This window comes from Rhipicephalus sanguineus, chromosome 6 (assembly GCF_013339695.2).
Source record: "Rhipicephalus sanguineus isolate Rsan-2018 chromosome 6, BIME_Rsan_1.4, whole genome shotgun sequence".
NCBI lineage: Eukaryota > Metazoa > Arthropoda > Arachnida > Ixodida > Ixodidae > Rhipicephalus > Rhipicephalus sanguineus.
In genome coordinates, this window is record NC_051181.1 from 145,752,102 (window position 1) to 145,778,790 (window position 26,689).

A 26,689-nucleotide genomic window follows, 5' to 3' on the forward strand; every position below is an offset into this window, starting at 1 on the left:
AGTTTCTGCCGTTCCTTCCTCACGTCTAGTTGAATTCTAGATCTTACCATTCTATGGTCACTGCATCGGATCTTGTTAACTACTTCTACATCCTGTATAATGCCCGGGTGGTCGCACATTATGAAGTCTATTTCATTCTTAGTTTCGCCATTAGGACTCCTCCACGTCCACTTACGAGTAGTCCGTTTTCTGTAGAAGGTGTTCAAGATCCGTAAATTATTGCGTTCTGCGAACTCTACTAGTAACTCCCCTCTGGCATTTCTAGAGCCGATGCCATATTCCCCAACTGCATGATCTCCAGCTTGCTTCTTGCCTACTTTTGCATTAAAGTCGCCCATCAGTACAGTATACTGTGTCTTTACCTTACTCATTGCTGATTCTACGTCTTCGTAGAAGCGTTCAACCAGTTGATCATCATGGCTGGATGTAGGCGCATAGGCCTGTATCACCTTCATCCTGTACCTCTTATTAAACTTAATCACGATACATAACACCCTCTCATTAATGCTATAGTATTCCTCTATATTGCCAGCTATATTTTTATGAATAAGGAACCCCACTCCTAGTTCTCTTCTGTCAGCTAAGCCACGATAGCATAGGACGTGTCCGTTCTTCAGCACTGTATAAGCCTCCTGTGGCCTCCTAACCTCACTGAGCCCTATTACATCCCATTTAACACCCTCTAATTCCTCGAATAGTACAGCTAGACTCGCCTCACTAGATAAAGTTCTAGCGTTATATGTAGCCAAGTTCAGATTCCAATGACGGCCTGTCCGGACCCAGAGATTCTTAGCACCCTCTGCTGCGTCGCAGGTCTGACCGCCGCCTTGGTCAGTTGCTTCGCAGCCGCTGGGGACTGAGGGCCGAGGGTTAATTGGTGTATTCATGTGGGAGGTAGTGGCCAAGTGCTACACCAGGGTGGCCAATCCTGCTCTGGTGAGGGAGTGCATTGCTGGCTGTGGTCGCCAGTGAGGCTGCACCCCAGGCCTTTTTACACAATTCCATCATCACGCGGATTTTTTTTTTTTTTAATCCGGTTGGGAATTGTCCGGCACCGGGATTCGAACCACGGACCTCTTGCATGCGAAGCTGATGTTCTACCCACTACGCCATCGCTGCAGTCTGTACATCATATACGGGTCATTTCTGAAGGGGATTTTACATCAGGTTTCGAGAAGTATGTCTGAGACCAGTCACGTCTGTGTAATTCATGAACATATATTTCTTAAAAATATTATATATATGGGACGAAGGCAGTCATATGTGCGGGACGGGCCGCTATAACACCCACACATACGAACACAGTATAGCATACGTAAGGATCGAGGTCACCTCCCCTCCTCCCCCTCCTAGAAAAGCATTAGAGCTACGCCCCTGGACAGCACGGATGATTGTCAGCGCTGGAGAACATTCATAATAACGCGCTACGTGGAAATCTCGATGGATGCCGGGAGAGGTTGAAATTGCTCACGCGGGATGGCGCGGCGAAACATATCATCTGTTGACGCCCGCTCGTTACAACAGGTGATGCTAATAAATCCAATCCAATACTTAGAAAGTCCAACTATATCCACCTAGAGATAAACAAGGACGAAGTTATTAACTATAAAATAAATATAAGGAAGAAAAAAATGATTGTGTGATTCAAAATGGCAGAGTGCGGCTGATAGCACGAAACAGGGGCGAAAGAAAAAAAAGAAAAAATGCTCTTTAGGACAACGAATTTCTTTGAAAGGGTCGATGATTAACAATATCGACAAAAAAAATGCTATAGCTTGGTGGCACTATGCAACACCTCTCTTCGAAGGGGAACACTCGCGACATCCCTCCATCTATTCGGGTATAGCAAGACGATGAGGAGGAAAAGCGTAGCGATAAAAGGACGCGTCGCCATGGCGACGGTGACCGCGAAATGTCGCTCGCTTCGTCCTCGAGCTGTGCTCGCGAGCCCTTGACCAGTTGCGGTGCTGCCCTTGACCAGTCTTTGTGGGCGCTGGCCTTGCGCGGCGGCGCGGTCAAGGGCGCCGACGCCAAAGTGGGTCGCCGGCGCTTGGGTAACCGTGCCGGGGACGCGACCCTCGCTGCTCGGGGTTTGGGGACTCTCCTTCCGAGGAAAAGCGGGCCGAGGACGCAATGCGGAAGTCCTCTCTCACTCTCCCTCTGCTCTTCCACTCTCTCTCTCTCACGGAGTTTCCAACTCGAGAGGGCCACGTGTAGCACATGGGAACAGATGTTGGGCGCCTTAGTCGAGAAGCACAGCAGTATTAAAGATCACTTCCCCGCCATTCCCCCTACCGTGTTATGTTTTTAATTATTCTTTTTTGTAAAACGCGCTGATAAATTTGCCTTATGCATTTGTTTTCTACTCTCTCTCTCTCCTCTCTCTCTCTCTCTCTCTCTATATATATATATATATATATATATATATATATATATATATATATATATATATATATTACGTCTTCAAGGGAACGTCTGATGGCTTCTGGATATTTCCTATATTGAATGAACTTGCGGGTAGCACACATGAAAAAGTGAGAGGAATAAAAAAACAGACTTCAAGGGTACTTCTTGTAATAATAATAATAATAATAATAATAATAATAATAATAATAATAATAATAATAATAATAATAATAATAATAATAATAATAATATAATAATAATAATAATTGCTGGGGTTTTACGCGCCAGCACCACGATATGATTATGAGCCACGCCGTAGCGGAAGACTGCAGGATTGATTTTAACCACCTGGGGTTCTTTAACGTGCACCAAAACAAGGCACACGGGTGTCCTTTGCATTTAGGACCCATCGAAACGCGGCCGCCGTCACCGGCAATCGAACCCGCGCCCTCGATCCAGGTGCTTTTCGTCGTCTGGGACGACATAATGGCCAAGATTCAAATAATTGTAACTCTGTCGTTAAATAAATATATATCGTTAATTAATGGTAGATATTAAAATGATAGTAAAATAATCGGCTTAAGTGCCCCCCTCCCCCCCGCCCCATTTCTAGGCATACCTCCGATGACATCGGATCGAATTCTTTACGCTTTAATCCGACTTCGTTTCCCGTCCAGGAGGATGAAAATCATTCGATGCCCTCGTTGAAAAAGTGATTTCATCGCTTCTGATCATTCCGAAATATTTAGATTGAGCAGAGTCGTAACTGTTCTTGTGTCATTGTTGACGATGCGTCCAGACGCCTTGCTGTGTTGGAGTACCTATACCTCGTCGACTTTGGCATTAGCGTTGCACATTCGTAACTGTCCGAGGCTGCGTCCTCACATAGCTCCTCTCAACGAGAACAGACAGCCTTGCTCAAGGCTTGCACTGAGGTCGCGATACTCGCTCAGTGTCACACGAACCGCAATGCAGGTTATCGCTCGTCCACATATATGTCAGCCTGGCTTCTTCAAGGGTAGCTGAGAGAGGCCAAACGGGCGTACATTTCCAAGCGGTTGTACAGCTTTGAGTGGCAACCGCATGCGAAGGACTGGGAAACAGGAAAAAAACAAACATAATGCCACAAACGTTGGCACGCTGTAGCAAGAGAGAGAGACAGAGAGTACAGGCTGGTACCGTGCTGCGTAGATAAGTCATAGCGTGTCTATGACGGGGTGTGTATGACCGCTATCTTCACGTAATGCACACACACACACACACACACACACACACACACACACACACACACACACGCACACGCACACGCACACGCACACGCACACGCACACGCACACGCACACGCGCACGCGCACGCGCACACACACACACACACACACACACACACACACACACACACACACACACACACACACACACACCACACACACACAGTTGCCCAGCTACTATCATGCCGTGGCAGCAAAACAGCAAGCTTTATTTTTCGAGATATCGGTGGAAATATCTTATGCGATAGTAAACAGAGGGCAATTCCTGCGTGGGGGGAAAATAAGCGCTAATGTTGAATGACTTTTGATTCGCCGCGACATCTCCTTTCCGAAATATGAAGTCTGCTTGTAAGCACCGCATTCAATTGAAAAGTTGAAGTCGATGAGCACCAGACAGTGCACCTTGTTGACCATAAGCTTCCTCCCCAAGACAGGGCGAGCTTCAAAAGCGAAGTATTTCCCTTCGCCGTCCGTCGTATTATACACGTAGCAGCTGTTATTGAGGTTCGCCGTCATGTTTACGATCTCGCTCTTCAAGCGCCACACTTCGGACACGGACATCTTTCCCGCCATCCCAGAGACAGCCTGCGCTGGCAAGGGAGATGCCTCAGTAAGCGAAGACCACGCCTGCAGCGCCACACTCGCGCTGATGCAAGCGTTGCCAGCATTTTTCTTTAGGGCTATAGACCAACCTCGTCAAGGAACTTCTCAACCAGGCACGCAGTTTGTCCGCAGTATGCCGACAGAGTGTTACGCGGCGGACGTTTCAGGTGAGTGTTCAGGAAGAACACGTCTACTTTGCCGCCAATGCGCTGAGGTCTTCGTCTTCGGGACGGTCGGAAGGGTCTGTCATGAGGGTCACGTAAAACGGATCGCCGTCGAAGAGATTCAGGTTGGCAAGGGTCGCTATATTGCTTACGAAATGACCGAGTGTCTTCTATCGAGCTTGGCCGGGTGTCCTCTCGCACAGATCGTTGCCAAATTTGACCCAGTGGATGTTGGTACCGTTGAGTTTGTAGCGCGCGGTTTGATTGAACACCGGGAAGGCCGTTCTCTGCCGCAACACGGCGTCCGTTCCTGGACGGTGGAGGTAGACGCTGTCCTCGAGGTACCCGCCCAGAGTCATCAGCAACTTGCTTTTTGCGGTGGAGGTCTGGCGCACGCTGATCTCGCGCAGTTTTGTGAGTCTGTAGTTGCTGTCGATTGATTGATTAATTGAAAACTTTATTGGAGTATACACAATGTGCTCTCGCTTGTTGGCTTCAGCAGCATGGTATCAAAAAAATTAAAGGAACGAGAGAGAGAGAGAAAAAAATAAAAAGCTGATTTTCCCAACCTGGTGAGCCTGTGCTTGTTATTGCTGGGCAGGGGATGGCCGTCGTGCGCATGACAATGCACCATATATTCAGCGTGGCTCTGATGAGTGGATCTTCGAGTATCTGGTGGGTAGTTTTCTCCACGTCTTGCTGTAGGTGGGGCAGCGTACGTTTTCTTGAAAAAAAAAAAAAAACCGACTGCTCGCGCTGCACAACCGTTCACCGACTACCCCGTATATATAGGCACTGGATCTTGACCTGCAATGTAGTGCCGGTGGGATATTTCTCTTGTGCGGGCCTCTGTGTCTAAACTTTCTTCTCTCATTGCCCACTAGCAGTGATCTTGCTGTGGGAAACACCAGCGCACATTGTTTCGCCCCTCCACAGGTTTCACGTTAGTGGAGCTGAAACACCATTCTCTACATGCTTCGCCCCTCCCCAAATTTTTTATGAAAGCAGCTCGGCATGATTCGTGAATTGGGCATTCCCGGACGATATGCTCCATCCTTGCTGGCGCTTGGCAGTAGTCGCAGTTGGGGTCAGAAATCGGGCTGTCTGCAGCTTACCATGTTGTCCGCCAGGCTCACGGACCAGTATATCAGGCTGGGGCAGATTGCGAACGAGACGTGCATGGGCAGAAAGTCGTCGCCGAGTGCGTTGCTGTAGCGGGAGTTGTAGAGGCAAAAGATGGGTGACGACAACGGCGGGCGCTTTGGTGACGGCAGCCAAGTCGGTAGCGCGCGCTTTGTTAACGTCCAGGAAGAGTCGATATTGGCCGTTGGCAGGTGGTCCTTCCAGCGGCGCCGAAGGCCCTGCTACTCATGAGCAGCAGCGTCAGCGGCACACAGATCATGGCGACGAGCGGGCAGCAGAGGGCCCAGACCTTTTACTGGACGTACCATGCACGGACAGTGCTTGTTCAGTGGAGGCCAGCAACTTTTTCTTCTTCTCGTCTTCCTAATCTTTTGGTGAGATATTGATGAAGGAGATCCACAAACTTTTTTTATGACTTTTGGGAAAACTAAATAAAGCGTGGATTTTGGCGTATGCGGACGCTGGCTTCGACAGTGATCGGTATTGTCTTGCTGAACCGCCATTGATTATTTCGAGCAGCATTCAGACGCAGAAATTCCGAAGAGGGCAATGAAGATTTCGGTGTGCAACGCCCGCTGTTCAATTCCGTCTCGTTTTTGAATTTTATTTAGGCCTTTGGCTTCATGCTTACCTGCATCATTGTTTAGCTTCATGTGTTCGCTGCTTTTTGTCGCTGACCCAATCGGCGCCATTGTTTCATGGAATAAGAATGCGCGATACACCAAGAAAGAGGCGAAAGGAGAGAGCGCCTGTCTCTTAAATGGTGTATTGCGTCTTCTTATTCCACGAAGCATGCATCAACTAGCCTAAAACCAAGCTTTACTGCGCCTTCGTTATCCGTCATGTTGCATCGCAGTCTCGTATCTTTGATGTCTCTTTGTGTTGTACTCCATAATTATCTCGTCATCCTAATATTATGCGCGGTATTATGTCTCCATCTTCTAAGGGCTAAAGAAACAGGAACTACGTAATGGCCTTCCTCCGCCTCGTAATCAATGTTTCTGGACTTGTAACAAGTTTTATAATTAGCGCGATCTTTCTCTGCATTTCTTACAGATTAACGAAAACTTAATCAGACGACGTTAAGTGAAGTAAAACGGAGATCCACTCGAGCTTGCCTGGCCCAGCGAGTGCCTCGCTTTATTTTCGACCATGCTTCTTTTCAGGAGAAAGCCGTAGATGGCGAATCAAGCGCGAGAGGTGACCGTCGGCGTCGGCGTGAACAAGAGTGATGCAATAAAAATCGACATGCGATGACGTCGCCGAAATTTGCGACGTCATCAGGACATCACCATGGCGTCACATAATGAGACGTCACATGATGACGTCACCACATGACGCTTGCACGGAGGCAGTGCAAAACCACCTTGAGTGCAGAGAAGTTTATGAAAGGGGGGGGGGGGTCAATACAGTCGACTGAAGAAGTAAGAAGATGGCTTTCGCGTCGAGTCGTCTCAGGCTAATGTATGAGGGGCCGGGTGACTTTTCTTAACTCATTCCGTGAGTCGCCTCTAACTTTTTGTTCTACATGTCAGTATTTGTAAATGGCGTCGCCGTCTTTTTTTTTTTTTTGTTTCCTTTTTTTAATCTCACTCATTTTCGCTGAAATTAAGAAAGAAAGCGGAGCCAGTTGATGCCGTTGATTTTGCTGCGACATTGTTTCTAGCGCTGGAAATACTTAGGAAAAGAAAGAACAATATAACAGGAAGGAAAGAGAACGTAAATGAAGCTATCACTATCACTTGCACTACTTGCACAAACGTCGCCGCGTTTGCTCACTCCTGTTTGGGCCCTGTTTTTTAGCGCAGTTACGTTCAAGTTCCGAAATGTGCGTTACCAATCCAGCACAATTCAACACACTTTTTGTCGCGAGTTTGCTCTGAACGCTTTCAGCGGAATATGGGCTGCTAATGTGTAGCAAGGAGATGGCCTACATTGAACATGCTCAAAAAAACAAAAAAACACGCAAGACATATTTTCACACTGAATGTAGGTTGAGAACGGCGAAGGAAATGAGCAGGCAAATGACCACGATGTTTACTGAAAGATGCGATCAGAGTGTTCATTGTCAAATGAATTGCCGCGATACGTAACAACAGTCCTCACGATTATCTCCAAAGTGATCATCACACAGTGTAACGTATATGATTTAGTGAACAATATTCCCACATTGAAGTTTTGTGAAAGTACACGTTCACTTTCTTGAGCAAAATTATTACGATCCAACCCAAGGTGAAGAGATCAGGACAAGAAAGAGAGTCAGGACAGGAAAGACGCTCTTTCGTTTCCTTAATTCGTCACCTTGGGTTGCGTCGTAACCATTTCGTTCAAGAAGGAACCAACTAGCCCAACAAAGTGCTCCGATAATTTACACGCCTTCTTTCTTTTCGAATGCAAGCGTACGTACTCAAAATATAGTACCACAGAAATGCGCAATGAAGAGTGAGTACAAGTGCAGTGCGATGAGCACATAATTGAGGTGGACGGCAATTTTCCCCCGCGTCTTCTATAAGAGTCACTCTGGGATGCTATATGGCGCAAAAGAAACAAACGAGCACATGCGTAACAACGTCTATTTCCGGCTGGTAGGTCTGTTGTGTAGGGATCCTAAGCAGTGCCAGAAGAAAGCAAGCACAGACATTCAAAAGTATGCGTGTTGTCCTTATACCCATAGTTGCGCATAGGGTTTTCCACTAAGTGGGGGGGGGGGGGGGGGTGGCGGCAAACTCTCACCGCAGACCCCCCTCAACGACTCCGAAAGAAAAAAAAAAACAAGCTTTGCAATTTGCAATCCATGCATAAAAGAAAATGAAGAAATGGCATGCTGTCCGCTCTGCCCCCCCCCCTCCCCTCCCTCCCTCGACCTTGCGCACTCCTATGCTTACACCCTTCTAATGTGCTTGTGGCAATATTTAGGATAGCAATGTGGGAAGCCTACTATCCCGAATTACTACTTTCCTCGATATCAAAAACAAACAAAAAAAAAAGGCAGAGGTGAAGGTGGAAACTTGGAAGAGATGAGAATTCGTGAACGGCCCGTGTTCAAGAATTCTCATACGTTCCTCGATGTATTTGTGTGTGTGTGACTGAGACGAATACGGCAGTGCGAACATGCCCTTGCACGTGCGCGCAAAACGCAAGAGTCCACTATGGGCGGGCCGCTCGCACGTGGACATGATGAATCAACTCGCGCGAGGCTAGCGCACAGACACGCCGTCGTCGCCGCCGCTTCCGCCGCACGTGACGGTTGTCGTCGTCGTCACGAACGTGCAACAGAAGCCTCGCGAGTCTCGGCGCCGTTTCCTGCCTACGCAGTCGGCGGCGGCCCGCTGCGTTCACACCATCCGGCGTTCTCCCAGCGTAATGTTACAGTTGGGGCAGCTGTGGGTCGTGTCCTTCCAGGCGTCCACCACGAACGGCACCCAGAAGCAGGGTAAACTGCGCACACGCGAGCACACAGATTCTGAGAGAAGAAAGGGAACAACAAGAACGACAACAACAGCTACTACTACTACTACTACTACTACTACTACTACTACTACTACTACTACTACTACTACTACCGCCACCACCACCACCACCACCACCACCACCACCACCACACCACTACTATTAACACTACTACTAGTACAACAGCGACTACTACTACTACTAATACTGCTGCTACAACAACAACAACAACTGCAAACAACAACTATACACACAAAGAAAACATCGGAAGGCTGTGTGTGCGCTCACTCGTGATGGGTGGCTGTACAGAATACTCTCACGTTCCTTTCACGCCATTTGGATCGACCAAACAGGCACCGAACAAGTGGTCACCCACCCACCCACGCACACGCTTGGCGTCAGCGAAGCGCAGACGTTCTGTAGTGAGCAATATGAGCTTGAACACCGATTTCTCGTTTATTCAACGATTGCTTGTAGTGTACCGATATTAGTGTGACGTCCCGCGCGGTTCGCAGATCACGGTCTCTCCCGCTGTTCTGCATGGCGAGTCAAGTGTCCGCTGTCGAATCAATATACACCTGAGTGTCTTTTCGGCATGACTGAGAAGGGCAGAGCAGGAGCAGATAGCCAGATCGCTAAAAGAACAAAAGGGTGGAGGGATTCCTCCTATTGGCCAGGTTGAAACGCGTAGATGCAATTTCTCCCCTGGCCGTGAACTACAGGGAAGGGAGCCTTCGGGGGTTCAACACCGCCCCCCCCCCCCCATTCCGATACTTTACAGTTTTGCATGCATATGCATGCACACATACAAACGCTGGCACGAACGTACATAGAGTATGGTTGAATCCCCCCCCCCCCCTCTCCGAAAAAAAAATTTTGGTTACGCTACTGCAGTGAACACCTTACAAAGTAAATGACAAACAAAAAAGCCGTGCACATCACATTTTCTTTCTTCTTTTGCTCTTCACTGTCCTTTTCGCTGACGACTCTCCGCGATCTCGCATTCGCCAACCGCTCGCGCCATGTCAGTGCGGCGGCGAATGCTGCGTGTCCCACTTGACTGCAACTAGCGGTTTTTTTTTTCCGGAAGTTGGCTGAACTAGGGGACTAGGTTGAACCCCAAACAGTTCCGAACAGTCAATGTTGCCCGGTAACATGAATAACGGTCTGAAACTGCACTTGAAGGCGAAACTTGAGGCTAAACAGTGTTCATATAAGCGCTAATATTGAAAATAGGCATTTATAGGCATTTGTAAGCATTTAGGCACAAACGCCAAAACACTATAAAGGCCCCTCTTAACCTCCAATTCATGCTCATATATCAAAGTGGCGCGATAGGAACGCAAGGAACAAAATAGGCATTTGTCTAAAATCCGGCCTCTATGATTACACAGCGAAGTGCTCGAACGTACATTGCCTCTGCGTCTGATGCTGTTCCTCGCCACTTTTGCGCGCGTCCGGATACCAAGGTCATAATGGTGGAGGTGCTTAGGGTTGCCGGTATCGGGGCAAATCTATGGGATTATAATTATGGACTGAATGCTTTGCAGGTCACATTATTTTGTGCCGATTTTTAGAGATTTAGAAAGAGGGCCTGTACTCATTCACATTTTCTTTCATTTACGCTCATAAAAAAGTGAAGTACATCCCAAAGAATGTGTGAGCACTGAACAAAGGTAGAAGAGAAATGGACCGAGAGGCTCGTTCCTTTGTTAAACACAACTTAACGAAGCTAACAGACAATGAAGCCAAGGAAAGCTTAGGAGACATTATTTGTAGTTTTTAACTGTAGTGTATGTAATTATGCCGTAAATGAAAATCAACGAAAGTTGACGAGAAAACAGCTTGACGACGGTGGGGACCGAGCCCACAACCTTCGAATTACGCGTCGATGACCTATACCAATTTCAGCTACGACAGTGAGCAATGAACGGGTTTTTTGGTTAAGCGACTGATCACAATGCGTCCTACAAATGCGTGTATCATATAATTATAACTAACCATACGGCGAATAGCGTCAGGTATCTAGGAAAATAAAAGTCATGCAATGCAGAGCTGTAATGAGCAGAATAAATTCAACCTCACAATGAGAAGCAGCAAACCGCGAAAATGCAATTATAATGTGCCGTGCGAAAGCCCAAGCCCGTACGGCGAAACAGAAGTTTCTAGAAAAGGTGTTACTGACCAGAAGAAGCAGCACACTCCGACCATGATGTAGGTGCACAGGCCAACGGTCTTCTTTGTGTGCGTCATGATCTCATGGCCACAGTGCGGACAGCGCATCTGCATCGGCGTGGCTGTCAGCGACTGTTGAGGCACCACCACCACGGTCGGGGTTGGGGCTGCAGCAGAACGCAGTGAACATCGTACTCACTGTCATTGTAGCACAGCCTTGCAAGAGTTGAAAGCGTAGTGGATAAGAGTTTGCTGTACACTCCTTAAAAATAGCAGTAACAAGTCAGTAACTGCAACATTTACTACCTCCATGTCTTTACGTGTCCCTAACCTTTTACTGCTATAGAAATATATGAGAGCTAGTAAGCGTTTTCATTATTACACAGTGTGTCAGGGTTAGTAAAGGTTACTACTTGGGTACGTGACGGGTTAGTAAACGCTACTATGCCTCTACCGACCGTAGTATGTTATGCCGTAATTGTGGCAGTCTTATGGAAGGTATAGGCAAACTAATTTTCTTGATTACGTTGGAATAACAGTTTTGTGCTTCGTCATGGCACACGCATATGCAAGTAGTAAGGTAAAAGAATCTGCGTCGAAGACACCAGTTGTATGTCTAAGTTCTTAGATGCTCACCGGTACAACGAGTGGTACCTCGAAGAAGAGCTATATATAGCCTTCAAGTTGATCTTAAGGGTATTTTTCGCGTAGAAGTCTAGATTTTCTTGTGCGTACCTATGTGTGTGCGTTCTCGTCTATGGTTCATTCGTGCCTATAGGCATGCATTTTGATCTGATGATGCCATTGTGGTGTGTATTTGCCAGCGTAATCACATGAAGTAAGAAGTGATGATTAGGTAACACGACTTTATATGATGCCGTAGTAAGCAAATAAACCGCTTAGTTAAAGTCACAGTGTAAGTTTACCATAGCGTTTAGCAAATAGCAGGTTTAGTTAAATTTAAATTTAAGAAGCCCTGGTGGGATAATTTTCTGATGAAAGTTACTAGAGAAGGGAGAAATGGATATTCAAGAGCAATAGGAGTGACAAGAATAGCCTAAATTTTATTTATTTATTTATTTATTTATTTATTATTTATTTATTTATTTATTTATTTATTTATAACACCCTCACGGCTAAATGGCATTAAAGAAGGGAGTGGTTACAATACACGAATAATACACAACAAAAGAGCGCAACGAATTCAGGTGACACAATGTTCATACAGATTATACAAACAATTATAGTTAGTTCAACAAGATAAACAAGTGCAGTGAGTACAGGTAACAGATTATTCTCCTGGTCATACAATGCTAGCTAATGTTTCGCGGAAAAGCTTGCTGCCAGTGATGATTGCGACACTTGGGGGAAAGTGGTTTCAGTCCTGAGACGTAAGGGGAATAAACGACTGAAAGAAAGACTTCGTGTGACATGATGCAATTCTTACTTTATTACGACGATCAGCACGGTTTGATATGTACAGAGGTCGAAGTATGAGGTTATCATTAAGTGTTGGATGGTGGAAAATTTTATGAAATAGCGAAAGACGGGCGAATTTGCGCCGGTGAGCCAGTGGAATAAGTGATAGGTTATCTTTAATTGAGGTTATACTCGCAGTACGGTTATAGTTAGAAAGTATGAATCGAGCAGAGTTATTTTGTACTAGCTAAAGTGAGATAAGGTTAGTATGACTATGATCCCACATTGCAGATGCATACTCAAGTTATAGCGCATGAGAGACTTGTAAGGTAGTATTTTTAAGGTAGAGGGTGCAGTGGAAAAGCTACGTCGTAAGCAACCGATCATACGATTAGCGTTGTTAATGCCGTACTCTGCATGAGCTGTCCAGCTTGAGTTGTTCGGGATGTGCACTGCCAAGATATTTATAGGACATGACAGAATCCAAAGGAATGTTGTTTTGATGGTAGGTGTTAGGATTCAAGTTAGTTCTGAATACATGCAATGTTTTACATTTAGTAATATTTAGTTCCATTAACCAGTTATTGCACCAGTTAGCTATATTATTTAGAGCAGCTTGAAGTGTTTTAGTATCATCAGCATTAGTAATTTCCCGGTAGACAACACGGTCATCTGCGAACAGATGTATTGTTAGAAGTTATTGAAGTAGTTAGATCATTAATATATATAAGGAAATAATAGAGGTCCCAACGCTGATCCTTGAGGCACGCCTGATTTCACTTCAGTCAGTGGAGAATTACAGTCATTAGCAGTTACGAATTGGTAGCGATTAGTGAGAAAATGTCCTATCCACTTCACAAGGTTAGTTTCGAGATTAAGCAAGCTTAAAGAGTAGTAGTTTATGGCGTATCTTGTCAAATGCTTTTCTGAAAAAAAAATATATATATATATATATATATATATATATATATATATATATTATATATATATATTATATATATATATATATATATATATATATATATATATATATATATATATATATTGTAGATGCTGAAGTGAAGTGGACGAACGAACGAAAAACGACGCTTTATTGCCAACGTTGCGGCCGGGACCGGCCTTCGTCAGGGCACACATGTATATGACTGTAATGCGTACGTCTTAAATAAGGATATGGCAGGGGGCGCCCCCATTGTGCATATTCACTGCTAACAAATTTTTACACAGAGGCATTCACTGTTAACAGACAGATATTCAGACATGCGCAGTATTTTGTATGGTGATAGCATAAATAGCGAAGTAGCAGTACATATTGAAAATGTGACAAAGCAAACCCAAACTTAAAATAGCGATAGTATGTAGGGTGGTTGAAATAATCACCACACTTGTGACACAATGAAAAAATAAAAAAATATTAAAAATAAAATCTATACATTGTTGATAAGTCACATTTGTTTGCAAACGAAATGTACACGAGCAAAATACCAGCGTCGACGTCACATTATGATAGCAAGTTTACATGCGCATTCTGGTCACCTGAATGATTGGGCTGATGTCACCGAAGATTCGATCACGGCAGCAAACAACCGTGCACGCGCACTACGATGATTAATTTATCTCTTTTACTGGCAAAAATGTTAACCTGCCCGGATTCTCGTTGATCCCAGATGCTATGGCATTAAACTTATGAATCAAAAAAGATTCGCGAACCTCCCTTTCGTAGTGCGATTTAAACCCGGATTCGAGTATTGTGGCAGTTAGGTTGTCAAAAGAGTGGCCTGGCGTAGCGACGTGCTTGGACAGGGGAAGGCTAGGCAGGCCGAAGACATGCGACTTATGATTATTAAAGCGCAATCGGAAAGGGGTCTAGTAGTTGTCTTTAGCAGTTTTTAGGGCTCTTAGATAAGTATGTGCAGCAGATTTGTAGGTTGCCCAGCGCGAAGGTGAAGGTGAGGAGTTAGCTAAATGAAGGAGGAGGAGGAGGAGGAGGAGGAGGAATAAACTTTATTATCAACCAGCAATTTAAGTGCCTTGGCCTAGGCCTCCGACGCGGGGACGTCGAGGTCTTGCCTCTTCGCCGCCTCGCGGGCTTGCTGGATGGCCCATAGCTGATCGTCGAAAGAAACTTTTTTTTTTTGCGATTGGATAAACGTTTTAGATGACTGGAGTACCATGGCGCTTGGGGATTTGAAATGAATGTGCGATTAGGGATGTATTTCTCGGTTAATTTATGGACTGTTCATGCGAACAGGTCCCAGTTAGATTTAACTGAACGAGACTCGAAATTTTCTAACGGAGTCGTCGTAGAAGTGAGTTATTTCATTATTTATTGCTTCAAAGTTAGCTGTCCGATAGTATCGTATGGCTTTCCGCTGTTTAGCCTCTTTTGTAGGATTAATATTGATTGCAAAGTTTAGCGAGAGGTGGTCGCTATTTCCTGGTATAAGTATGTAATGTGGGAGGTGTGGTCAGGGTGCGTTGTAAGTACTAAGTCGAGAGCGCTAGCTGCATTACTTGAAATTCTGGTGGCTTGACTTACTAATTGAGTGAAGCGAAAAACGGAACATATATTAAGAAAGTCTTCAATGTGCTGTGAAGGGGGGGGGGGAGACGTATCGGTATAGTATTCCACGTTATGTTTGGAAAGTTAAAATCTCCTAGCAAGAACATTGGTAAATAAGAAAAACGAGATCTAACTATGTTGATGCTGTCATCCAATTCGTTAACAAACGTGGATGGTGAGGAAGCTGATCTGCAGCATCTACCTAGAACCAGTTACCCAAGGTTAGTAAGACTCATTTTATCCCTAGGGGACTGTTAACTCGGATTGCTGATGACGGTATGTCCTTCGATACCGCAAGTAGTACGCCTCCTACTCTATGTTCGGAGTGGTCGCAGCGATAAACCATAAGGTTGTGCGCATCATGGAATATTTCGGAGTCGAGTGTGTGCGAGGGCAGCCACGTTTCAGTTAAAGCGATTATTTTCTCATCGCATGTATCTATCTTGGATGACAGGCCACAACGTTTATTAAGAACACTTCTGGCGTTGGTAAACGGTACTGATACTTGATGCGATTGAGGATGCGATGATATGCCACTACACCTCCCTTTTCTCTAGATTGAGGCATTTCTCACAGTGTGGTCTCCATGGTCAAGGTCAGAGTTGCAGCTGAAACATTTGTTATTCATGAACAATTTTTATAGCGTAATTCAGACTGCGGGCGCCCCAGGATAACTGTTGGCAAATTCGATTAGTTTTTTTTTTTTTGCGTGAAGTACGAATACTGGGGCAAATATCTTCGGTCACTGAAATGTTCCTTTGTTTCAGCTGGTTGCGAAGTGAAAACATTTTTTTCCCTGGTCTTGTAGTTACGAAATTTGGCTATAATAGGATGGCATTTGGCAGTTCAAACGTACCAAGACGATGTACGAAATCAGTCAACTCGGTGCAGAACAATTCAAACACTTCATTTATCGCCGCTGACAACATAGCCTCAGGTTTGCTCCAGGGTTCTTTAGCGTCAGCAATACCATTACAGATTAGGTTGTCACGCCTAGATCTATCCTCAAGTTCGTCTAGGCGTGTTTGGTAGGAATCACTGTGGTGCGTTAAAGCAGATATCGAGTTGTGAATTTCTGATAAATCTCTGCCAACATGATCAAGGCTCTTTGATTTTTCTTCAAGTTCGTCTAGTATTTTTTTGTATTCCCGTGATTTTTGCTTCTATGCTCTTTTGGCCGCTTTTAATTGCTTTCACATCAGCAGCCAGTTGAAAATTTAACTTAAGCTTGTAAGGCAGTGAAATTAGAGCAACAGCAACTGGATCATTGAATACAGCCGCAGTGACGACAATCATAACTGTAACAACTACAAAAGCAGCAATTTTTCGCCAGAATATAGCTAAAAAATTTGTCCCAAATACCCGGGTGGCAAACCGTTTCACATTTGCTCCAACTTTAAGCCTGAGAAAAAAAAACAACTTGAATATGTCGCACGTCATCGCTCTTATACATGAATCGCTGTGAATTATATAGGCCGTAAAGATGCTGCGCGGTTGATTAAATAGTCGGCGTGAGCTGTATTCGAGCGGTGAGGAAGAGAAAGTAAACAACATAATACTGCTCCGAGCTGTGAAGCAATTATCTTTCCTGTATGCATGCTTTCATCGTGATGCCGCATTAACTAAGACGTATTATCTCGCAACTGTGAGTCATTCTTCCTGTTCCTTTTACAGGGCCCGAGCGCAATTAGCGCTCCTAACTGCATGCCGGCACTTGATTCCAACCATAGGGAATTGTTGTGTTAGATCAGAGTCAAAAGCCCAAGCCGCACATTATGTTAAACAGTCGTTTGCTCGTAACGCTTACCACAAACACGTAAAAACATCCTGATATACTGAGAAACATGCTTGACTAATTAATAAATGACGAATAATGCTTTCCATTGGAGGTGGGAGGACCCCATCAGGCGTTAATTCCGGTTGTCTCTCCTTTGCCAAGTGTAACTTTGTAGACCTGAATAAAAATCAATTAAATTCACAATAAGCGACAGTTATTGAAGTGCCCCCCCCCCCTCCCCAAGTTTTCAACCAATTTTCATCACAACGACCTATTTTGTGTGCCATCTCTCGATAAACGGCTCCCTCGGCTTCCCTCCCCATCCCCGGACGTCGTAATTGTTGTACCCCCCATCCCAGCCCATTGTTTGGAAAGAAGGGAACGCTACACCTCTGCTTCATGTCTTGCAAGTGGCTTTCAGGCCCGTAGTCTATCATTTGTTCAGAATTCTACATTTCTAAGCACAGCGGCATGCGCATTCACGAGCAAGTTTTCCGACGCAGCTGTTTCACGTGCGAAAGCCAGAGAAACGCCGTATGTATACTTCGAGACGCACAGTGCACGCGGCAGCACCGCTTTAAAGAGGAACAAAGAAATGATTTATAGCACGTGCGACTACCGATCATTGTTACGTGATCGTCGTACCGCGGCTGGCTGATCGGAGCATGTTTTCCAAGACCTCTGCGGCGCTTCGTTTACAAAGTTATACTGTAAATGATACACAATCTGTATCCTCAAAAGTTGAGAGAGTCTAAATATCTGCGGCGAGCCCACCAGTTAAAAAAATTGAGCAAAAGAGAGAGGCCACGTTGGACGTTTCGGTGATAATTATATTCGACAATCCGTGCGACTACGCCTGCATGCATGCATTTCGTGAAGTCGAGAGAATGCGTCATTTAGCAGACTTTTTCAACGGCGGAAGCACCCGGCGAGCCACAACTTAATTTACGCGTCGTTCTCACGTTGCCTTTATAAGCTGCTGTGACCGCCGCCTTCGATATTGTAAACAAGACTCACCCGGAGAGTACGCCATGACTTTTAGGGTGTATAGTTGAATCGTAGAGAGACGACCGCGGTTTGATTCCGACGCGAATTTGATTATTCTCCGAGAGGAAGTTCTTGTTGAGGCATTCGGGCGTTGCTGATAAACCAGAGGAAGCAGAACTGGTATGGAGGCGGTAGATTGCGCGCACAGAACGCAAGGCGCATGCAACAAGTGGACGATCGGGAGGACGCCAACGGCAAAGCCGTCTGCGATCCTACGCGCGCGAGATGCCGCTCTTCCTTCTTTTTTTTGTCTTTGTTTTCTTAGCGAGCTCCTATGCGATGGCGTATCATACAGAATAGTGCAGCGCTATTGAAACTGGAGCCAATAGGAAGGGGTTAAGTCCCTAGATTATTCCCTGTTCTTGGACTTTAGGAAGGGCGAATCAGCCAGCGCAGCGCTTTCGTCCGCGCAGACATTTGCTCTTTGAATGATTTTGTTTCTTTTTATTTATTTATTTTTTTGTTGATACAGTCGTTATTTATGGTATTTTTCAAGACGGTAGAGCAAACTGGTGTCAATGAAAAAGCAGGGTGCGAGGATATGTCGCGTCACCTGTGTTAGATTGTGAAACTAACCGAAGCATTACGCGCAAATCGACGTCCGATCACTAAGACACTCCTCTGTCGCTCACACGGGGGCGCTCCTGCTTCCATTTTATTCGAAGTGGATGCTACTAGCAAAAACAGCTCCTCTACCGGCTAACCTCCCACAAACCTCATCAGTTCGAGCCTATGTTTCGAGCCCACCTAAGACAAATTCGCGAGTCTCGTCAGATTTTTTGAACACGAATAAACTACGCCCTAACTTCCGAAATTAGACCGGAACTGTCGGTCAAGACCGGAACTTGAAGTTCAATTTCGGAACTGTCGCCTGCTCTCTAAGTACAGTGAGCAGACGACTTTGCAACTGCGTGCACCGCGGCGTGACACGAAGCTTCGATGAGGCGTCTGATCAATGTGTGCTTTGGACAGCGACCAAACATGGCTACGCCTAGCACTAAGTTTCTCTGCGCAAATGTTGCCGCCAGAGCGCGGCTGGCTTTCAGAGCGCTGCACGCGATTCGGAGAGGTCGAACAAAACCGCACTTTGGCCACGCCGCGGGTGTCTCACTTGTAAAACAGCTGCGCCCGCAGAAGGCGAGCATCTGTGTGCTCGGAAGCGTACGACGAAAGGCGGGCATCTACGTACACAACGTTCGTCGTGTACGTAGACGGTATTCGGGGAACGCTGATGCGTCATTCGCAGCCAGCGTGAACATTGCCTGACAAAGCAGAGAGAGAGAGAAAGGAAAGGTAGTGAGGTTGACTAGACTTCGTCCAGTTAACTAACCTACACGTTGCCAGGAGAATGGGGTAAGGGGTAAAAGAAAAGAAGGCATGAGTCTAGATCAGTGGTGTAGCCAGGGGAGGGGGGGGTGCACATCGGGCCCGTGCTCCCCCCCCCCCAAATTTTTTCCTATGGGATACAGAACACAAAACGACACTCGACCCCACTTATCTGCCCAGACCCAATGTCGCATCAAGGAGGTGCCCCCCCCCCCCCCCCTCCGAAAAAAAATCTATGCCTACGCCACTGGTCTAGATGATTCAGATGCGTGGTGCAGCGTAGCTACAGACAAGCACTTCAGTGGCTTTCCTGTGTTGCTGAAGAGCCATATGGCTTTCTGGGCTGATGAAGGGAGAGAGAGAGAGAGAATAAACGTCCTTATTTGAGAAGAGAGCTCAGCAGAGGCGTCCTTGGTCCTGGACGCCGCGCCCTGGGCCCTCGCAACCAGCTTTAGCTGATCGTCGAAGTTGGAGCTGTCCAAGTGTCTTGAAGAAGAACGGCTATTTGGGCTAGTTTGTTAATATGCATATAGAAAGGGTTTGCAGCGCAAGCACGGTAGTGCTGAAGGAAAGGTTTCAAAGCGAGGAACGGAAAGCAAAGAGGGACGACAGCGCTTTGCTTTCCGTTCCTCGCTTTGAAACCTTTCCTTCAGCACTACCGTGCTTGCGCTGCAAACCCTTTCAATGTCCAAGTGTCGTTGGTGTGGTAAAGGATAATAAGCTGGGAGGTCAGGCTCCCAGTATCTTTTCTTCCGTAAAAGGCCGATCATCAAATCTAGTGAATCGCAATAAAAAAAAAAAGTCTGTTGAAAGAAATTGGACACTGGAGGGACTGTCATTAATTGTTTGCCACTGCAGGAAGTGCTGCATTAGAAGTGGCCGATTCTTGTTCACATTTGAATGAAAGGCTCAAGAAGTGATTGATTTTCTTTGTATCTGAAGCTTTAACACACGGGTGTATGAGAAATTGCAATGCGCACAAATGCATCACAGCTTGTGGGAATAAAGCGATGATTCAGTAAAAAGACATCGTTTCCGCGTACTTCCATATATCTGTGAATAGATAGGTATATCTGTGAATATATAGATATATCTGTGAATAGACTGAAATTGCAAGAAATACGCAGCTTTTGAAGGACAACCAGGAAGTCAATGCAAAGTGCGCTTCCCTGGAGCGAAAGAATGGCGAACTCGAGAACCAGATTGTTCATCTTGAGCAATATTCTCGAAATACCAATCTCGAAATTCAGGGAGTCGTTAAGACTGAAAATGAGAGCATTATAGCCATTTTGTCAACTGTCGGAAATGCTATTGATGAACCGATCAGCGAGTGTGACATCGAGGCTTGTCATCGCGTCCCCACACGTAATCCGGATAAAACTAACATCATTGTGCAATTCAAGTCCCGGTCTAAGCGCGACAGGACACTAAGGAAAGCAAGGAAAGCCCGGCTCACTAACAATAGCCTAGGACTTAATCATTCAAGTGCTATCTATATAAACGAACATCTTTGCCCTACACTAAAAAAGCTTCTCAGTGTGGCTATCAGGCGTAAGAAAGATTGCCAGTGGAGATCCGTCTGGACCCACAATGGAAAGATTTTTGCCAGGCAGTCAGATACTTCTAACGCAATAGCCATCACTTGTGAAGACGACCTCACTAAGATACAATCGGTGTAGTCCGAACTTTTTATTTTTTTTGTTGTGTGTACAGTTCCATCTTTCAAAATGCACTATCACGATTTTGCATTGCCCCATGAAATTCTTCCGTACTCTGCTGCGCACAGTTCTGTTTTGCATATCAACGCACGCTCTGCCCTTTCTAAGTATGATAAGATTTCTTATTTCCTAGACCAATTTTCTTTTCGCTATGGTATTTTTATGCTTACGGAAACATGGTACTATGACGGCTGTGCGATGCTCCATCTTAATGGATACAAAAACTTCTTCATCAATCGCAGTAATCGTAGGGGTGGTGGTGTCGCTATTTACGCGGAAGCTTCTAGAGAATATGATGTAATATCAGATTACACTTGCAGCACCAATGATTACGAGATACTTACACTAAAGCAAAACTCCGACGTTGTGGCTGTTGTGTATCGCCCCCCAAATGGGAATTTTGGACAGGTTATGAACTTTTTTGAGAAATTTTTGCATTTCGTATCAACTAATAATCTCAAACTAGTTTGTGGTGGAGATTTTAACATTAATATTCTTGAAAGCAACTCCTACGTCCAAGATTTCAACAACACTATATGTTCAGTAGGGTTTAAGAATATAATCACTACGCCGACACGCATTACCGAAAACACTTCATCAACACTAGACTTGTTCATTACTAACGCGGAAACTACAGTATTGAGTGCAGGAACTATATCATCAGCTATAAGTGACCACTGCCCAATTTTCATGTTTTTCTTAACACCCAAAACTCATAAATATAGTCGAAAGGACGTAATCACGATGCAGTATGTATCGGACGAGAGAGAGAGAAGAGAGAGAAATGTTTTAATGAAAAGCTGGAGATGTTTGCCTGGCTATTCGCCTGACATGCTACTCCAGGTGCTCCAGGGTGATGATTATGATATATACACTGATAACCACGGCCACAAGCCTGACCGAAACTTTGTAAACAGTGTAGTCTATCGGACGATGCTTTACGTTTATTTAAACGCGATATTAGTGCTCAGGATTGGTCTTTTATATGCAAAATTAAGAATGTGCACGTCGCATACTCGACGTTTATTGAAACATTTTGCCAAATTTATGCCGTACACTTTCCATTCAAATCTTTTAAACCATCAAAAAGGATAAGAAAACCTTGGGTCACGCCAGCTCACAAGAAAGCTATTAATAAAAAAAATCAATTATTTCACACCTTCTTGCGTACAAGAATGTCCTCAGATCTGAAAGATTTTAAAACTTTCAGAAATAAACTTAATGCCGAGCTTAAATCAGCAAAGATAGCATATTATCAGCAACTCTTCTCTGATATTAAAAAGCAACAACCAGAAGTCGTGTGGAAAACGTTAAATGAGGTTCTGGGCCGTGAAAACAAATCGGAGGCGCCCCTAAAGCTAAGGCTTGATAACCGTGAAATTGCCGGACAGGCGCTTGCGGATCATTTCAACCAAGTTTTTTTAGAACATGCCTTGCCAAATACTAACCTAGAGGTTATCCGGCCGACAATAAATTGCCCAGCTGATAGCTTCGCTTTGCACGATATAAGTGAAGCTGATGTTTCTCGAACATTTATAGGTCTAAGGAACAGCAAGGCTTTAGATATAGATAACTTGCAGATAAAGCCTATAAAATACGTTATAGAACACCTCACACCTGTCCTCGCTTACATATTTAATCTCGCTATCCAGTTAGGTGAATTTCCTGATGCAATGAAAAAATCTAAGGTTTCTGTAATTTACAAAGGTGGTAATAAGAATGACGCGAAAAATTATAGACCGATATCTGTGATACCAGTTTTTTCGAAAGGCTTAGAAAAAATATTGTTTTCTCGACTGCCTAACTTCTTTGACAAAATACATTTGCTTTCTGACGCACAGTTCGGTTTTAGGAAAGGGCGTTCCACTGAAACAGCTTTATTAACTCTGAAAGAGTGTGTGCTACATAACATTGAAAATAAGCTTGTAACTCTCGGTCTCTTCGTTGATTATAGTAAGGCTTTCGATTCACTGAACCATAACATCCTTCTACTAAAACTATCAGATTACGGGGTTCGCGGTAAGCAGCTCGAATTATTCCGTTCATATCTCACAAGCAGGAGTCAGTGTGTGTGTATTGGCAATTATCGCTCATCACCCCTTTTTATAAAACACGGCGTGCCGCAAGTTAGTATTTTGGGTCCTCTTTTCTTTAACGTATATATTAACGATATAGTCAGTATTGATGCAAGCTCAAAATTTATTGTATATGCGGATGACAGCACTATCCTGCTCTCTGGCCCTGATGAAAAAGCTCTAGCGTCAAAGTGTAATCACGTCCTTGAAAAACTAGTATTCTGGTCACATTCTAACTGCCTTAAAATTAATCTAACTAAAACCAAAGCACTCTTTTTCCGTGCCAAAAATAAATCAGTTAAGTTAGAGCAAGTTATTTACTGCGACGGACACATGATTGAAGTTGTTAATGAATATAAAATTCTTGGCGTTACATTTAACTCGAATCTCTCATGGGACACTCACGTTGACTATTTGTGCAAAAAAAGCTTTCAGTGAGCACAGGAGCTATGTCGCGTTGTCGCACTATTCTTCCACTGCAAGTGAAAATACAAATTTATCATGCACTCTTCGCATCGCATATTAATTACTGCAGTTTGGTATGGCTGACCACTACCCAACGAAACATTGCGAGAATTTACATATTACAAAAGAAAGCTATTCGCAACATCGCCAATATTGATTACTTGTCTTCCACAGAACATTATTTCGAGTCGTACAACATCATGAAAATAAATCAGATGTATGCATTTCGTATTATGCATTCATTTTATGTGTCTTCGCCCGCTATCAAGCATTTTATCACCTCAATTGCATCGCTTCAGCAGTACAGTAATCCTCGCACACGCTCCACTGACTTATGGTTAATACCACGTTTCCGTACCTTTTATAAACTGCAGTCCTTAAAACACAACCTGCCATCAATTCTTAATCGATACAAAGATATAGGGAAACCCACGTTAACTTCACTACGTCAAATAATTTTAAAATCATCAATATGAGTACTTCATCATTAAGCAACAAGCAAAAACAATTTCTAATGAAATATATACATTATGTTCGGCATAAATTTAGTAGCTAACTCGCTCAGTCTTCATTTGTGCTTCATGTTGGTGTGTTTCATGCCGTGAATATTTTTTCATATATATTGTACATGTGCATCTATGTTTGTACAGATGTGCATGTGTGCATATATGTGCATGCATGCATGTTTCATGCAGTGAATATTTTTTCCCTATGTATCGTACATGTGTATCTAAATTTGTACAGATGCGTATATGTGCATATGTATGCATGCGCATGTGTTTATATAGATGCAAACTGTGGGTATTTTTCCCTTTTTCAATATGTTTTTTTTTCTTCTTTTGTATAATTAAGCTACATTTCAGTATCACCTTTAGTCCTATATTTATTACTGTAACGTTGCTGTTTTCTATTTAAAAACAATGCTGCTCAACGTTTTGTTCGCTATTCACACATTTCGCTGTTAACTATGCTGATGCCATATTACTTCAACGATGTTAGCTACTGACATGTTTTCTGTTCAAGATTTAGTATGTGCACCAAGGACGGGCGCCACGTGTGCCTCGATGTCAAGCCCTGCCTTGTGTTTTTTGGTTTCCGGGCCTCTGTCAAGCTACAGACCGCAGCTTTTAGCCCTGGAACCCATTCCAAATGTATTTGGAAAAAATAAAGAATTTGAATTTGAGAATTTGAGTGACGTCATCGCGACTTTCATATTGAGGCGCAATAGCTCGTCGAGAAGCTGCACAGATAAGCCACCTCAGATCATGAGTTATGCACAGAGAAAGATATGCCTTGCCGCCGCCGCTGGCAAATCCGGCGACAAACCGCCTTCGCGGGCAGCGTCTACCCCCAGTAACGCCGCGTCGCGCCCAAACTTGAGCTTGGGTTCCCTATAAGCGCGTTTGTATGTGTGCGTGTATGCAGGGTGTCCCAACTATCACGCAGCACGATTTTAAAGAAAGAGGAACGCCGATACGCGGAACAAACGTAGTACATACTATTCCCAGTACCCTGGAGTAGCCACCACTATTTCTTTCATTAATGAGGTCTAATTAATTAGGTAATTATATTTGTAACTCGACAAGTACTTACGTAATCGTCAAGGAGAGAAAGAGAAGAGGAAAGCAGGGAGGTTAACGAGAGCGTAGTATCCGGTAATCTACCCGACACTGGGGTTGGGGAATAGGGGGTTGAAAGAGAGAGAGTGAGAGAAGGAAGAAAAAAACAATCACAACCACACACACGCACGAGAGCGTTCCACTCACAGGCATCCTGACAACGTAATCGTCAAAATGTCAATGAGGCATATGTATACAGGTACGTTCAAATGGCATTTAACTGCACTATTTTCAACAACGCACTAATGGCGTGCTCATTTCTTCCGGCTGATGAAGAAAGCCCGCGAAATCTAACATAGCACGCGACTACGCTCCCACCCGCAAAAGAAAGCAGCACCCTAAAGAGAGCTTACTGCAAGCAACCGCTTTGACTGTTGTCCGCTGCCAGAGACAGCGTTCAGGGGCGTAGCCAGTGGGGGGGGGGGGGGTTCAACCCCCCCCCCTCCCGAAATTTTTCAGTTTTGCTTGTATATATACACACGCACACACACAAACGCACGCACGGACATACATAAAGTATGGTTGAACCCCCCCCCTCCGAAAAAAATTTCTGGCTACGCCCCTGACAACGTTCAGCACTTTGTCAAGCGACGAGTGCCAGCGACGTGCGTCGCAATTTCGCAGGGATTCCTTTCGCTCGATTGTACGCCACTATCATTATCCATATCTCACGGCCGACAATTCTCACTGATAACGAAGCAGCAGTGCTGTTGTGATTACGACCCGACCCTGTAAGACCAAAGCGATGCGTTTAGCGGGGAGTGGCAGAGGGCGATTAATTTTTTTCTTTCTGCATTTTTTCTTTGATGCTGACCGCCTCGCAGTGAGCTTGTTTGAGGGCGCTGCTTCCTGGTGCACGCTGCAATGTAATCACCTGTCATTTTTTTGGATTTCGCGGCATTTCTTTATGAACCGGAAAAAATGGGCACGCGATTAGTACGTTACTGAGAATAGCGCAGTTAGATGTCATTTGAACGCGCCTACATATGACTCATCGACATTTTGACGATTACATGAGTACTTGTCGAGTTACAAATATAATTATGAATAATTAACCATACCTCATTAACCAAAAAGTTAGTAGCGGCTACGCTAGTGTACTGGGAACAATATGTATTAGATTTGCTTCGCGTAACGCCGTTCCTCTTTTTAAAAATCTTGCTGCGTGATAGTTGCGACACCCTGTATATACACATGCAAAATTGAAAATTTTCGAAAGGAGTTTGAACCCCCCTCCCCCCTCACCCCGGCTACGACAATGACTTGAAGGCAGGCTTGAAACGAAGGATAAAGAATATCGAAGACAGCTTACTGAGAGGCGCTCAGTCATTTTCCCGTAAGGCCTCTGCTCTTTGCTGGAAAGTTAAAGGGACAGACAACCAACTTTTATGGTACCTGTTTTCTTTAGCGCAACGGAAAGCTTAGGTGTCAGAGTGTCTAATCACGGAATGGTAACGTGGAAAACGCCGTC

The 26,689-nt window shown here is 44.7% G+C and overlaps 1 protein-coding gene across 1 annotated transcript; it reads right to left on the reverse strand.

Annotated features, from left to right (window-relative positions):
* Nucleotides 1-8,575: 8,575 nt before the first annotated feature.
* LOC119396695 (lipopolysaccharide-induced tumor necrosis factor-alpha factor homolog) lies at nucleotides 8,576-18,252 on the reverse strand. Its single transcript, XM_037664002.2, has 3 exons — nucleotides 17,986-18,252; nucleotides 11,220-11,376; nucleotides 8,576-9,022 (listed from the first exon to the last, which is right to left on the reverse strand). Exons 1-3 carry the CDS (start codon nucleotides 17,999-18,001, stop codon nucleotides 8,920-8,922), a joined length of 276 nt encoding a protein of 91 aa, XP_037519930.1. The 5' UTR covers nucleotides 18,002-18,252; the 3' UTR covers nucleotides 8,576-8,919.
* Nucleotides 18,253-26,689: the final 8,437 nt, after the last annotated feature.